The sequence below is a fragment of the Tachysurus vachellii genome, chromosome 3 (genome assembly GCF_030014155.1).
Source record: "Tachysurus vachellii isolate PV-2020 chromosome 3, HZAU_Pvac_v1, whole genome shotgun sequence".
Classification (NCBI taxonomy): Eukaryota; Metazoa; Chordata; class Actinopteri; order Siluriformes; family Bagridae; genus Tachysurus; species Tachysurus vachellii.
Genome location: NC_083462.1, coordinates 13848143 through 13864815, shown reverse-complemented (window position 1 = coordinate 13864815; position 16673 = coordinate 13848143). Strand labels below are relative to the sequence as shown.

General features: G+C 39.6%; 1 protein-coding gene across 1 annotated transcript in view; it reads right to left on the bottom strand.

The window, feature by feature from the left end:
• The window catches only part of grin2da (glutamate receptor, ionotropic, N-methyl D-aspartate 2D, a), a 102121-nt gene that overhangs the window by 55042 nt on the left and 30406 nt on the right, over window positions 1-16673 (bottom strand). The window contains exons 2-3 of the mRNA XM_060864902.1: window positions 15634-16195; window positions 1150-1416 (exon numbers count right to left, since the gene is read on the bottom strand). Coding sequence (XP_060720885.1) covers window positions 1150-1416; window positions 15634-16152 — 786 coding nt within the window. The 5' untranslated portion in view covers window positions 16153-16195. The remainder of the gene's footprint in view (window positions 1-1149; window positions 1417-15633; window positions 16196-16673) is intronic.

Here is a 16673-nt window from a genome sequence, read left to right as displayed (position 1 = left end):
TCTGCTCACTCACAGTCACACACAGAACAGCTCTCTGTCTCTCCCTCAGTCACTCGGGTTCGCGGGTCTTTTCCATTAACCTTTAGGGTTTCTTCAGCTTTTTACTTCGGGTTGTAACGTTAATAATACATACTTACTAACCAGTAGAGTTCTGGTAAACGTGGGTTCGTTCAGACGTGGTGCTTGCTTGGTAGAATGCGACTCGCATTGCGTCTCTGCCTTTTTTTTTTCTTTTTTAAACCTTTTTTAAACCTTCAGCTGTCTCTAACCAGTAACCAGACACTGAGTGTCTGACACGTTTTTGCTGTATTTCATAAAAACATAAAGGTAGTAAGCTAGTGTTATACAGTAAATATTACAAATTAATTATAACTGGTTAAAGCCCCGCCCATTTCAAGAAAAGCCCCGCTCACTTCCGGGTTAGGCCCCACCCACTCCGAGTACAGATACAGATACAGATAATTCATATGGTTAACAGATACGGATACAGATACAGATAATGCTGTACTTGCTCATCCCTAATAATTATGTAAAGCTGCTGAGACAACGTGAATTGTAAAAAGTGCTATACAAATAAATTGAATTGAATTGAATTGAACTGAACTGAAACAGGTTTTCTTCAAGAACTGCCCTGTATTTAGGGCCACCAATTTTCCCTCCATCCTGACCAGTTTTCTGGTTCTTTCTAGGCCTTTCAGACTAGGTGTATTTATTCTAATATATTTATATGTGACAGATTATGTGACACTGAATGGACAAGTGGAAATTAATCAACTAATTATGGGACTTCTGAAGTTAATTGGTTGGACCACATCTTATTCAGAGATTTCTGTTTGTCTTAATTATAGTTTGCTTTAGAATAAAAAAATATCTTGCATAAGCTTGTTCTGTAAATCCAGTGGTATACACCCCCTAAAAATCCATTTTAATTCCAGGTTGTAATACAGAAACACAGGACAAACACCAAGGGGGTGAATACGTTTGCAACCCAATGTACTGTAAGTATAGGATAATGAAGACATAAAATGTAAAATAGATTAAACCAAGACTAGTTCAAGCAGAAAATAGGTTTCATTTTAATTTCAGTGATCCATTCATATGCTGTTTGAAAAAAATATGAGGGAAATCAATGCCCGTTTTTTTCCTTACCTGTGCCTCATTCTCTTTCAGCAGCCTGCGGGTTCTTGCACCTCCTGGGTCATCAGTAAGGTTGAGCATCACCATGCTCTTTCTCTCCCATCCAATAAATGAGCCATCTGTGATACCCTCCACCATGTCCAGGAAGTCCTCATAACCATGTTGGCGAGTGGTGACCACTGAGAAAGCTGTCCAGTCGAACTCTTCCAGTACCTCAAATATGACCTCCAGCTGTAATGCGGTGGAACATGAGAACTGCAAGTAGACTGAGCCACTCTCCTGAGAATGCATGAAAAAGACGTTTAATGTTATCTTAAACACAAACTAACATATTCTGTTTTTTTGTTAAAAGTTGAATATCTGTCTTAAATGAAAAACATATTATTTATAAAAGATTATGTTCTAGTGAGATTATGACCTGAAAGTAAGAAGAATTTAACAAACATTTTGTTGTTGGTTCCTTTTAACTACATATTTGCTCTGTGTCCTACTCTGTGCTCTCTGCATATGTCCTAATGCTCTTTGTGTATTTAGCTAATCACTGATGTATATATTAGATACAGTATATTTTGGATGCTAAAAGCAGTTGCATTACAATTGTATTCCTATGCATACAAAATACATGACCTCAGGGTTAATACAGTACCAAGTATTAAAGCTAATAAAATGCATTAGCGACCTACTAAAATACAGAGTGCTGACTGCCATAGCCTCCTCATCTTTTGGTTTACCCCAATACTCTTCCAGTACTCTAGACAATAGACATTCACTCCCTCTTAGTTTAATTATCCTGGTATTCCTTATAGTATGACTATAATAAAAAGAAAAAAAAAGCAAAATAAACAAAAACTCTTTAATGTAAAGCATCATCTGCTACACAAAAGCCTATGATTCAGGTGACATTAGGTGACCTTGAATGATTCAGCTAGCAAACACTGGCGTCCATTTCATTTTGGTGCATGGGAATTTGGCCATTCCACCATAAAGGAGATTTATCATGCTGGCACTGAGCTGTACGTATAACAGTGACAAACTGCAGTGCTTCGCTTGACACTTACTAATGGAAAATACATACGTCATCATTGGTTGTCCTGAGAATGCAGAATAGCACCTGTTTTATGCCTACTGGTGGCAACCTAGAGTTAAGCTCCTTGTCACCATCACAATTATCTGCCGTATTTTCTTAATGTTGTTGTTAAAGCCTATGAATGTGATCATTATCCTGCAGATGTTGCAGACTCGGCGTAGCCGTTAAAAACACCATTAGAGCAATTTTTTTTGCAAATAAAAGTCAAGCAATTATGTGTAAACAAAATGATGGTTTTGGTATCAGAACAATCTTATGATTGGATTACACACTTAGCAGTAAGAACTTAATTATATACTGTAACTGTCTATATTATCACATTACCGTCCTGTTTGCTTCCCCTTCCTTTCTTGATTAAACTCCATCCTAAACTATACAGAATTATTCTCACACTATATACAGTACAGAGCTTTTTAAAAAGGTTAACACTTAATGGCAACATTTTTCTACACAGTTTGCTTTTCTTTATAGTGTCAATAATTTCCCACCTAACTACATCATCAAAAAGACAAAACATGAAAATGTAGATATATATATATTTTTTTCTTTTTTCTCTCAATCTTTTCATGAGAAGTTAACGGTAATTTGATGTGCAGTATATCTACAAAAATACTGACCTAAATAGTGTCCTGCTACTGAGCTCTAAAATAAAAAATGATATATCTAAACAATAGAAATGAGAATTTTTTTTTTAACCACTATTCCACATAGCCCATGAAACCACATGTTATGTGCAAAGCTGCAAATGACTGCTGGGTCTCAGAAAATTACAATATTATTCATTTTAAAAATAAAGATTTGAGCTTTCATTCTTTCGTCTGTATTTTTTCATTATTTTTCAATATCGAACAAAAATAGACGAAAAATTGTACAAGAAATCACTCACTCATTTTCTACCGCTTATCGGAACTACCTCGGGTCACGGGGTAACTACCTCGGGTCAACTACCCCTGTGCCTATCTCAGGCGTCATTGGGCATCAAGGCAGGATACACCCTGGATGGAGTGCCAACCCATCGCAGGGCACACACACACTCTCATTCACTCACGCAATCACACACTACGGACAATTTTCCAGAGATGCCAATCCACCTACCATGCATGTCTTTGGACCGGGGGAGGAAACCGGAGTACCCGGAGGAAACCCCCGAGGCACGGGGAGAACATGCAAACTCCTATATATTAAAGTCTGCAAGTGTCAGGTCTGCAAACACCACAAACATTGCCACACCAATCTCCACAACACCTAGCACATCTGCAATACAACGTTTATAGTTACCTTCCTACTAATTATACATACACACACACACACACACACACACACACACACACACACACACACACACCTGATTACTATCACAAGGTAATCACAGCCACAGTATGAACAAAGGTTCTTTCATTCAGTTTATCATGATGTACATGTTCAGTTCCTGATGTTACCTAGCCTTTTCCTAGTGTCTGTTTATCTTGTTTTTTAGTTTGCTTAGTTCCCTGACAATAAGTGTTTTTACCTAGCCCTAGTTATTGCTATTTGCTGATCACTTGAGCATTGCATGTTTTTTAACCTTGCCTTTGCCTCATATTTTGGAACTGTTTGCTATTTTCTTCATTAAAACTGCTTTACCTGCAGCTGTATTCTCTCAGGCTCCCTTTATCTGACAGAACACTTTGCCGCAACACCAAAGTTGATCAACTTTTCCAAGCCATAGCAGCCTCCATGGCATTGTAATCTATTGCTTTTGCCTTTGCAATGCATGCCCATCCCAGAGAAATTCTCAGGTGATGGTACACCTTGCAATGGTTTCATAAAACAATGTTCCCTGTAATTTGCCACCCATGAGGGGATGTCAGAGCCAAAAATTCTTTCCACTTTGGTCACTCCCTATTGGACTTTAATATTGTGCACCATCATAGCAACATGATTCTGGAATGAAACAGTTCTGAAGGCAGCATTTTTGCAAGGACTGAATCTAATAGTGTTCACTGAACTTGCTATGATCCTCATGTTACAATCCTGGCTTGACCTCACTATTTGCCACAAACACCTGTTGCACAACCACAGAATCCCACACAGCTGCCGAGCACATGCAGCTAGGGCTTAGTGAAAGAATGGGAGTGTGGGCACGGAGAGTTGCTGTTAATTTCGTGGGCAAGCAGATCATCACCTTGGGCCGTGCTAAGTCCAGAGCAACTCACAGATGGTGAGTCAGAATGTTTATTCACATTAGCTATTATGATACAGCTCTGTCTGACTCCAGGGAAACTTCATTGACAAAGAAGCTGTAAACTGTCTCACCATCTATACAATCCCACTTCCTTTGTCGTTCTGTATCCTAGCTATCAACATTGGTGCGGTAACATGCCACACTCAACCTTTCCTCCTGTAGGTTAGTGTGCTCCACCATGAGCACACAGAACTGCTGGTCAAAATATCGGCAAATACCATGTGATTCTGGATATCTTGTGGATTAAGCAACACACAGCTCTCCTGGAGTGACTGACAGATTACTCTCTGGTCCCAGGACTGCTTAGACCACTATATCCATAAGCCTGAATTTATACAAGTATACGCATCTATCAAAGGTCCTAAGACACACACATAGTGCCATATCCCAGCTGGGTACTGATCCCTCTGGGAGGTTTTCCTGCACTGACCTTATAACTGTGCTATTTAGTTACACCAACACCACACAAGCACCTGTCCTCCTACAAAGCACTTTGGCCCCAGCCACTTTAAAACCCAATTCATCTCCTGGGCCCACACCTCAGTAGCCACCCAGGCATCCAGCACACATACCATCTGTTACAAATAAGGTATTGGTGGCCCAGTATGTTCACTGGCATCCGCTGTACTGTAAACTCATGTGCGATCTGAAAAGTCCCCAGAACCCTGCCTGCAGACAGGCTGGTGCCACTTCACACTCCCCGAATGCCTGTGGTCCCACATCTTTATCGATTTCCTCACCAACTTACAGTACAGACTTTTCTGGTAACATAATCATTCATGCAATTGTAGACTGTGTAAGTCACCATCCATATACTCAAGCAAGTATCCCAAACCCACAAGTGTCGCACCAACCACGACAGGGGTCACACTCTCCAAAATCAGTCAGCTAACAGAATATGGATTTGACCAAATATCTATTATCACCCCATGCATAGAAAAAAGTTCCAAAGTATATCGGCCCTTTCAGTATCTGCAAACAGGTCAACAAACTGGTGCATGGCCCTCTCATTCCACATACTGTATGTCAAACAAATAGCATCAGGTCCCCTCACTTCTCACCAGCAAACATGTAAATTTACAAAAAACTAAATGTAACAGCAATAACTAATGCAATAAGTGATGTAAACTAAAACTAGCTTTTACATCTATTCAATACGTTTACATCTATTCTCTATATGAAGATAAAATGGCAGGTGCTTTATGTTGTCTTCTTTAAACGCAATAAATATTTAATTTGAAACAGTTTCCTCTCTTTAATATTTTACTTTAAAACACTGCTACTAATGTTTGTTCATTGTCTAGTTCAATACAAGCCCCACTCATACCAGAACTGCCTAAAATAAAAGCCACTGGACTTTAAGCACATTACAATTACCGTCCCCAACCCAAACTCCACCCACAGAACCACCCCCACCACAAAAAAGGAATGTTTTTGCATGTGGTTGTACACAATCATCCCTCAGCACCTGACTGAGAAGCTAAACCTGCTGGTGCTGAACACCTCCCTCAACAACTGGACCTTGGACTTCCTGACTGGGAGACCTTAGTCAGTCTGGATAGGGAACAGCATCTCCAGCACCACTACACCTAGTACAGGGGCCTCTCAGTCTGCTCAGCACAGAATGACCACTGTCCACTGAACATCCATGGATCCTCTGTGGAGATTTGTCAAGAGCACCAAATTCTGTTCACCTTCACCTGGTGAAGAACCTCACCTGGTCACTCAACACCAGTTCCATTACCAAGAAAACCCAGCAGAGTCTGTACTTTTTACCAAGAGACCCGTGTTTTATGTAGCTCTCTTTTTATGTCTCTTTTTATCTCGACCTTTTGCTGGTGCAGTGGGTCCTGCGTTCCTCCTGGTGCATGACCATGTGGCCAGAGTGTGAAGGCATTTTTATATGATGAAGGCATTGATGCCAATGACTGGCCCTCACTTTCCCTGTAGAAGGTTCCAATTGAGAACCACCAGATGTCATGTACTGGTACATCTGAAGCTATTAGCATCACAGACTGTCCAACAGCTCAATGATGCCTTGATGCAGGTCTTAAAGGAGATTCCCTCAGGATACTATCCATCTAATCAGGAGCATTCCCAAGCATTGTCATGAGTGCATACAGGCATGTGGAATCCATACACACTACTGACTTTACATTGAGTTGTAATGAAATTCATGCAATTTGGATCTCAGCAGCATTGGTGTCACTGATCACTCACTGGTTTGGTTCTCAAATTATCTTTCTCACCGGGTTCAACGTGTAAGATTTGAAAACCTTTTCTCCCATTCTCTCCCGGTCACCAGGGGTGTCCCCCAAGGCTCCATCCTTGGTCCCACACTTTTCTCAATTTATATTAATAACATTTCCCAGGCAGTTGGTAATTCATTCATTCACTTACATGCCAATGATACAATCCTTTATGCCATAGGTCCCTCCTCTGAAGCTGTTCAAACTACCCTGCAACATAGCTTTTACCAACTACAGCAGTCTTTTACACAACTCAATCTCACTCTCAATACCTCCAAAACAAAAAGCATGTGGTTTTGCCATAGGGGTACTACGCCTCCTCCTGCCATTAACATCCCCACCTCCAAGGGGGCTATTCTAGAACAAGTCACTGCTTATAACTACTTGGGCATCTGGTTGGAAACTGGAAGTGAAACACTTTCTTTCTCTATCCACATATCAAAGCTGTAATCTAAGGTCAAAGCCGTAGCTTGGTTTCTTTTTATAGAAACCGCTCTTCCTTCACCACTTCTGCCAAACATATTCTTATTCAAATGACCATTCTACCCATGATAGATTATGGAGACACTATATATAGGGTTGCTTGCAAGTCCACCCTATCAAAACTTGATGCTCTTTACCACTCTGCTATCAGGTTTGCCACAAATGCTCCTTTCGATACACATCATTCATTCATTTTCTACCGCTTATCCGAACTACCTCGGGTCACAGGGAGCCTGTGCCTATCTCAGGCGTCATCGGGCATCAAGGCAGGATACACCCTGGACGGAGTGCCAACCCATCGCAGGGCACACACACACACTCTCATTCGCTCACGCAATCACACACTACGGACAATTTTCCAGAGATGATAATCAACCATGTCTTTGGACCAGGGGAGGAAACCGGAGTACCCAGAGGAAACCCCAGAGGCAGAGAACATGCAAACTCCACACAAACAAGGCGGAGGTGGGAATCAAACCCCCAACCCTGGAGGTGTGAGGCGAACGTGCTAACCACTAAGCCACCGTGTCCATACACATCATTGTGCTTTATATTCATCTGTAAACTGGCCCTCCACAATCACCGTAAAATTCACTGGTTCACCTTCATTTATAAGACCCTTCTCGGCCACTCACCTCCTTACTTAGGTCACTTGCTGCAGCTAAAGCCTGTCACCAACCACTCTGCGTTTGGTCTTGCATCTTTTCAATCTGCTGCCGCTCGCGACTGGAATGCTTTGCAAAATACTCTCAAACTGGATAAATTAATTCCAATTTCATCCTTTAAAAATATTATATCATATTTGTTCACGGATATATGCAGTTGCTTCTCTACATAATTTTGTTTTAAAATGTATTTATGTAATTGTTAACCTGTATGTATTTTTAATGTTTTGTATTTTTTTTAGTCCTACTTCCCTTTCCCTAAGTGGTTATTCCACTTGTCAGGCCGCCATTGTAAATAAGAACCTGTTCTTAATGACTTGCCTGTAAAAATAAAGGTTAAACAAACAAAAAAAACAAAAACTAGTAATTTCAGTATTTTTTCCTTGATTTTTGGTGTGATTTTGAATATTTTATTCAACAAGAAAAATGTAACACATACGGTGGCCGGGAAGTGCAAAACAAATTAACAAATCCGAAAACACATTAACAAATCCCAAAACAAATGAACAAATCTGAAAACACATTAACAAATCCCAAAACAAATGAACAAATCTGAAAACACATTAACAAATCCCAAAACAAATGAACAAATCCGAAAACACATTAACAAATCCCAAAACAAATTAACAAATCTGAAAACAAATTAACAAATCCCAAAACAAATTAACAAATCCCAAAACACATTAACAAATCCGAAAACACATTAACAAGTCAGACAACCTGGAAGCGGTTGGTATTGTTTGTGAATGGAAACTTACCATCATCGGACGAGACACCTTTCATTCACCTGTATATCTTTAATGACAGTTGTCTTGTCCAATGATCGGTAAGTTTCCATTCACAAACTATACCTACCGCTTCCGGGTTGTCTGAATCGGTGCACGAAACACATTAACAAATCAGAAAACACAACGACATTTCAGACAACCAGGAAGCAGTTGGTATAGTTTGTGATTGGACAAGACACCTGTCACTCAAGGTATACATGAAGTTCAACAGTCTGCCGCCGGGAAAAGTTGGAATGGATGGATGGAATGGATTACTGTGGATTAATTCTGTTATTTTCTTATATTTAAACAGAGAACTTTACACATTACACATAAGATTCCATACCTGTATATCTTGAGTGATAGGTGTCTTGTCCAATGATCGGTAAGTTTCCATTCAAAAACGATACACTACCGTTTCCGGGTTGTCTGACTTGTCGTTGTGTTTTCGGATAAGTTAATGTGTTTTCGGATTTGTTAATGTGTTTTGCACTTCTCAGCCACCGTAAACACATCTACATTTGGTCTTCTACATTATAAGCCCTTTCTGCATGTAAATGTACTCAACGGTGCAGGATATGGTCAATAATTGCACTTTTGATCAACATATCTGTGTTGCAGCTGAAAAAAGAAACTTAATTATGTGTATTAATCATGTGTATTGTGACCATAGTTTTGTTTATTTCTTAAGCACCATCCGGAATACATTACCAAGAAACATTGGTCACACTCCTTTTATTACTAATTTTAAAAAAAAAACATATTTTCACTTTAGCTTTTAGAGGACATTTATTTTTTTATTTCTACCTTTACTAATGCATTACTACATTTAATTTTGTTTTTGTTGGTTTTTCTTTTCCATTTTGCATTTCTCTTATTTTATTGATTATTATACTTTGACTAGCTTTTTTTTCTTTTCTGTTTTGTACTGCACAATATAAAGCACTTGAACTGTATTTTAAACAGTTACCTTACTGACATTTTATAAGAATAAAATTATTATTATTATTATTATTATTAGTCTCTCGCTGGGGGGCACGGTGGCTTAGTGGTTAGCACGTTCGCCTCACACCTCCAGGGTCGGGGTTCGATTCCTGCCTCTGCCTTGTGTGTGTGGAGTTTGCATGTTTTCCCCATGCCTCGGGGGTTTCCTCCGGGTACTCCAGTTTCCTCCCCCAGTCCAAAGACATGCATGGTAGGTTGATTGGCATCTCTGGAAAATTGTCCCTAGTGTGTGATTTCATTCACTTCATTTCATGAGTGTGTGTGCCCTGCGATGGGTTGGCACTCCGTCCAGGGTGTATCCTGCCTAGGGTTGGGAACCGAGAACCGGTTCTAATTCAGAACCGGTTCTGTTTTTTAACAGGAACCGGAACCGCGCGGAATATTTAAGTTTCGGTTCCAAACGCGGTTCCGATGCAATGACGGGCAAAGCGCTGGGAGCGGTCACTTTAAATAGCCATGTCTATGTCATGAATATTAATTGTTTACAATGTTTACAGTCATGCAACCAAATTAAAGCAGCTTACCAAAGAAATCAGTCACTCGCGCTTCTGTGCTGAGGTACGCTTTGTGTTAAACACAGGGGCGGTTCTAGGATTTCATCTTTAGGGGTTTTAGCCCTCAGTGAGAATTTGAAACAGGAAGAGTTTTATATTATATATTATATATGACTACATAGTAAGCCAAAAGTTATGGTATTATTAAATGGCAAAAGTGGACACCAAAATTTTATGCGTAATGTAATGATGCTAGTTTTTAATCAAATCAATTCATGTATGTGTGAATTTTCTACAAACAGTGTGTCCAATTAATGCAGTCATTAATAAAAAATATTCACAAGACAAAGATCAATAAATGTTATTTTTATTTAGTATTGAATGGATTGTTTGCATTAATATTTTGTTTGTGCTATCAACTCTGGTAATAAGAAATTTCACTGCTTTTGGTTGCCGTCATTGCGGTTTAACTGCTGATTAACGTTATAGATAAATGCCTCCAGCTCTGACTGCGCGTGCACGCTGCGCGTACCTGTGCTTCTCCATTCTAATAAAGCAGACAGCTCATGACGCACTTTTGAGACTACAACGCACGCGCGTAAAAGCAAAGAAAAAAAAATTGCTCTTGGATCAAACTGATAAATAATTTTCTTTCCAATCAAAAACATGTCCTGCATTTTAACGTAATTTTTATTTTTTATTTTTGAAAGAAAAAATTATACTTATAGTTTTAGGGTGGCTGAGATCACATACAAGGGGGCTGGAGCCACCCTAAAAAAGGTCTAGAACCACCCCTGGTTAAACACGTCTAAAAAAAAGTCTAAAGTGTGGATTCATTTCCAAAGCTATAACAATGAAGCAAATCTACCCCCTCCGAGAGGGTTTTCTTCATAGTTGGGGATACAATAAGCCAGGAAAGGTCTCGTCTTCTCCCAGAGAAAGCAGACATGTTGATTTTTCTTCAGAAAAATTGATAACTGTTTTGCTAAGTTGTAATTCTGGATGTTAAATTTGATGTTGGAGTTATTTAAATTTAAATTGATATGAATTGAAATGCTCTGTTTAAAATATTTATAGAGTGATTAATAAACACAAATGGAATTGTTTAAGTATTGTGCATTATTTTTCACATTTCTTTTATTATGGAATCGGAATCAGAACCGGGAATCGTAAGGCAGAATTGGAACCGGAAAATTTCTTTTGATACCCAACCCTAATCCTGCCTTGATGACCAATGACGCTTGAGATAGGCACAGGCTCCCCGTGACCCGAGGTAGTTCGGATAAGCGGTAGGAGATGAATGAATGAATGAATGAATAGTCTCTCGCTGTCTCGTTTACATTTACATTTACAGCATCTAGCTGTAAACACCCTTATCCAGAGCAACTGACATTTTATCTCATTTTTATACAACTGAGTAACTGAGGGTTAAGGGCCTTGCTCAGTGGCCCAGCAGTTTCAGCTTTGGTGGACGCTCTCTCTCTCTCTGTCTCTCTCTCTCTATATCTCTCGCTCTCTCTTGTTCTCGGCTGCTCCCTGTTCTCTGTCACCACAGTGGATAACCTGGTCCGCATATTACATTTTGGCGCCCGTTTTATGCTCAATGTACTTCCTGACGCAACCCTCCCATGTTTATCTGGACCACCTGGAGACTACTACTACTACTATTATTATTATTATTATTATTATTATTATTATTACTACTACATTTTAGGTAGCTTTTATTTAACCCAGAGGTGGTCCAGCAGCAGGATCCTGCACGCTCATTTCAGCAGCCCGGGTTCGACTCCCAGGCAGGACGTTAACCCAACCACTGCAGAGTTAACTCTCAATGCCAGTCCCCAGTGTGGATAAAAATGGGAGGGTTTTGTCCAAAATGGGAGGGTTTCATCCGAACCGCATGCAAACCATGTAATCTGCTGTGGCAAACCCAAACAGGGAGCAGCCAAACAAAAAGAAAAAAGGTAGATTACATTAAATTAATCCAGAGTCTATATTCTCGAAGATATTTCATTTGAAGGTGAAATCAACAGCATCACACATTTGAAATGATGTCTTACCATGGTCAGAAAATACAGAATATTTTTAAACTGTCTTTTAACATCTTATCCATTTTGTTTGCCTCATGTTTTCTCAAGGCCCTGCTCAAGCTAAGCCTTGTACATGAACCTTTATCTCACTCTTATTCTCCTTCCTCTGTATTCACCCATACCTCTGTCTTCTCTTATTAAAGTCTTTTTTGGAATAAAATACAAATATGAGCTGTTTTATTTTTGTAACTTGTTTCTGTTTTAGTGCGTCATATCATGTTTCTTTGTCTAGACTAATTTCTGGAGCTTCTTTGCCTGTATGTTTGCCTCAGAAGGCTTTGTTTTGCTGTTATTACTGCTGTACTATTTTTCAGACAGTTATAGCGCATTAAGAGCCAGACTGCAGTTGAAAAGGAAGAAAAGCACTCACATTTAAACTCCAGGCTCACCAGTATAATCCTGACAGAGCAGTGTTTTTAAAAGTTTTCCCTGTGGATTTCCCCTAGATTTCTGCTTTCCTCACAAAAACATGCCAGTAGGTGGATTATCTACACTGAATTGCCTCTTGGTATAAAAGGTCTGCTGTCCAATGTTCCCAATGATAATCCACCTACTCCTGAATCACTGTGGCCCTGATCAGGATAAAGTAGCTGAAGATGAAAGAATAAATCGATTAATCAACGAAGCAAAGATTCGATCATTCGATGGATGAAAAACATACAGAAAAGTACAGCACTTAGATACAATAGACAAGTGAAACACTAGCAAATACATGAATCATGTTTTATGTGCACCAGCCACCACTCCTTATCTGACATAAGGAATTATAGAGTCTGACAGAAAATCTATGGTAATAGAAACCTGAACACCTCGAGTTCTTTTCTCCTATGTCATACGGCTGATAAACCATGACAGAACATGTCCCAATCATCACAGCCTTGGAAGGATTTATTCTGCTTATACTTACTGAGTGTTTCTATACTGTGCTGTAGAAAGTTTCAGCACATTTTAAGCCAGACTGCAAAAAAATCTATTCTAAGGTTACTAAAGCCCTCAGAGAAATGTTAAATGTACCCAAAGTCAGTCAACAGAAAAGATACAGTACTATGATAGCTTACTACAGCCTGGATCAGGATGAACTTATGAATAAATGAATCTCTAATAAGTGGTTTATATTTATACTTATGTATATTTATGCTTATCGCGATAGGAAAAGTGTGGTCTGTCCTAAGCATTAAAAATGCTACAAGTTGTTTGAATGTTTAATGATCATATTTATGTAATATTTCTATTTCATGTAATATGGTGAGAAAAACACATTTAAAAGATGACTGTATGTTTTAAAAATCAGATTTTAAGGCAAAGCCCTGATGAATGTCATTTATATAATAAGTGTGATATGGTGACAAACAGAGTTTCTGCCCCATAACGTCACCTTATTCCCTCCGGTTCTGGTATTAACCTGGTTTAATGCGGTAAGTTCATAGCCACAAAAGTATATGACTGCATCGTGTAATTAATTATTGTCCTAATTAAACCAATTAAACAACTCTTCTATGCTTCATTTGGCAGAGTCGGAGTAAACCTCAAGGGAGATGCCCTGCTCAAGCTTGAGTAACCTCTACATCTGCCGATTCACAACAGAGTGCTCTAAACTGTTCATTAAAGCCTAGATTGTGGTTAATGGTTAGTGTATGAGAGAAAAGTATTGATTAAGAACTAAAGATAAAAAAGCAAGACCAATAGAACCTTATTTGCATCTCAGTGAACGTCTCTGAAATCCTGAATAAATGAAGTAGGAAATATGAAAATGCATCCTGTAGTGAAGAACTAATCTGGCACCAGGACCAGCGATGAATTATAGAGGATTTACTCACGACTGCTTCCAAATGAAGTACAGTGGAAAACATATTTTGAGATACAGTATATCTGACAGATCACAATGTACTGGCAATGTGCAGTTATGATTGGATTTAAACAGTGCACAAATGTGCCTTTAAATGTTTCATCGTATTCCACCATAAAAACAAACAAAAAAGCATTAAAACAGAAATTGAGCACTGGAGCATCGCACATTCACTAGAAGTGGACGGCGGATAAGTTAATAGATTATGCTGTAGATGTTGGTTATGTTTGATTTATTGTTCAGTTTAAGGAGCCTTTTATTTTGGAGAATGTTCCTTAAGTGATAGCCTTCATCTAAACCTATGTGGTGTTAAAATGATGGCCTAGACAAATGCCCTAAGAGTCCCTAACTCTTTCCTAGCACAACTTCAGTTCCCTTTGTCTCTTCCAAATTTAATTTATTATTATTATTTTTTTTAATTTGTAATAAATACATTTTAATTCATTCATTGGCCATGTATCATAGAGTTTCATTCTATGGTTTACACATTTATAACATTATAAGTTTCATTACAGTCAGTAGCTTGTGCTATTTATCTCTTAACATATTAGGCAATAAAATTAGCAGTTACAGTGGAATATGCGTAAAGGAGAAGCTATGCAGAGCATCAATAAAACGCAACTAGTAAAAAATCCAGTTGAATACAAGTCACTGGAAAGCATTGACTCCCTTGACACGGGTTTATTTTCCAGACACGCCAGTGCAATTGAATTCCATACACACACAAAGAAGCCAAGGATGACACATTAATAAATTTAGTGCCATTTGTATTTTCTACACGACCCTCTCTTGCATACTTTGGTGTGATATCCGTCCTTCTCTATAATTTTCCTGTCATATCTACTGATGATATAATATTGGATTTGTTGGTCCTATTTGTGGGATCAACTCTGTGCACTATTTATATGTGTGTTCTCTGCTACCAAAAAATTTACCGTCAAGAAATGTACAACAGTACAACAGTTTATGGAATTGTCATGAGGATTGTGTCAAAGCTAATTGACTGAATGCATGCTGTGGTAAGGTCGCATGTGCTATCCCTCAGGCAACCCTGTCTATAAGAAGCCTGCTCTACTCCTCTGCTGACATTGTTTTATCCTTTAGTGTCGTACTGAGGAGATTTTAGTTAGGTTTAAAATTGAATCTTGTACCTAAGGACAAAGGTGCATCCTCAACAGTCTCAGCTTTTGCACATTCTTAATGTATTTATCCTGTTACATACACAGAACAATTCTACTACACTAGAAATCATGAGAAAATAGAGACCTTATGAGATTGGTGCGAGCAAAAATAAATGGAATTCACTCCAGAGAAATATTGTCTGATAATGTAGTTTAAAGCAACATTACAAAGGAACGTTGGCACTGGTTCATATTCATATTAAAAACAAATCAAGTAAAAATTGTTTTCAAAGAAAAAAGATTCCAAATTGTGTGCAGCAGGTACAGCTTCTTAAAAGACTCCATGGAATCAAATTAGCCTCAACACCAGTAAGAAGTGTATCGTTTTATGATGAATCATGAAGAATCTCTGGTCTGATCTGCTATGTGTTGTTTATCATAAACAATGGTACACTAAGATCTTACCTGTGGCTCTCTGCCCAGCCCAGCTCCACCTCCTACAGCCATGATTGGCACACCGGTTTGTGCTGAGACAAACTCCAGCACAGGTGCCAGTGGGGCACGTTCCGGGGGTGGCGGCTTCTCCTGCTCGAACACAAGGCCCTGCAGTGGTGTGCTGGCCAGCAGCTCGCACAGCTGCAGCAGAAGGCTCCCTGGGCTGCTCTCGTTTACTGCCAACCAGATGACATTGGCAGGGCCCCATGGTGTCATCACACTCTCACCCACCTGCCCCGACCAGCCTGTGCCCACTCCTGTTCCTGCTGCTGTGCCTGCACCTGCCGCCAAGGTGCCCCCTACCCCTACACTCGTCTCCGGGAGGTGGGAGGAGCCCGAGTGGACAACGGCAATGTTGACTCCTCCCGAAGCCCCGCCCGAGTCCCTCTCTCGCTCCCGGGGGCGGAGCAGTAGCGGAGGGGACGACCAGGCCGGCCCGCTGCACGCCAGCACAGCCAATAGGAGTGATATAGCAGGCTGCACCACCATGATGTGGTCTGATAGATGGTGAAGACTAGTTCACGTAGACAACCTTGAAAAACAGACCAAGAAGAAGAAATTGAGCTTTATTTATCCAGTTGAGAAAATTTGTTACTAGGCTTATTGACCAACGGCAATATATACTGTATATGTGCAGTTGACAATTACATAAATGACAATATGAAAGAAATCAGGAAATAATTCTGCTAAATTAATAGTGAAATTTCTGTAAGAGTTCAAACGGATATCCAGTTTTCCTGTAGTCTGTCTGGAGAAAGTTAAAACTAACAACTCACTGATCTCACTGGATTAATGAACCTAATAAAGGTGTATTGTTACACAGTGATATGTTGTTGTACAGTACACACATGCACACACACACACACACACACACACACATATGAATGTATTTGTCAGGGATCAGCGCGGACTTTTGGACACGTGCGGTTGTTGTTGTTATTGTCACGTGTCTGCCCCTCCTTCGACTGCTCCTGCCTGTCTCCACACCTGTTCCCCATCGTGTGATTGAC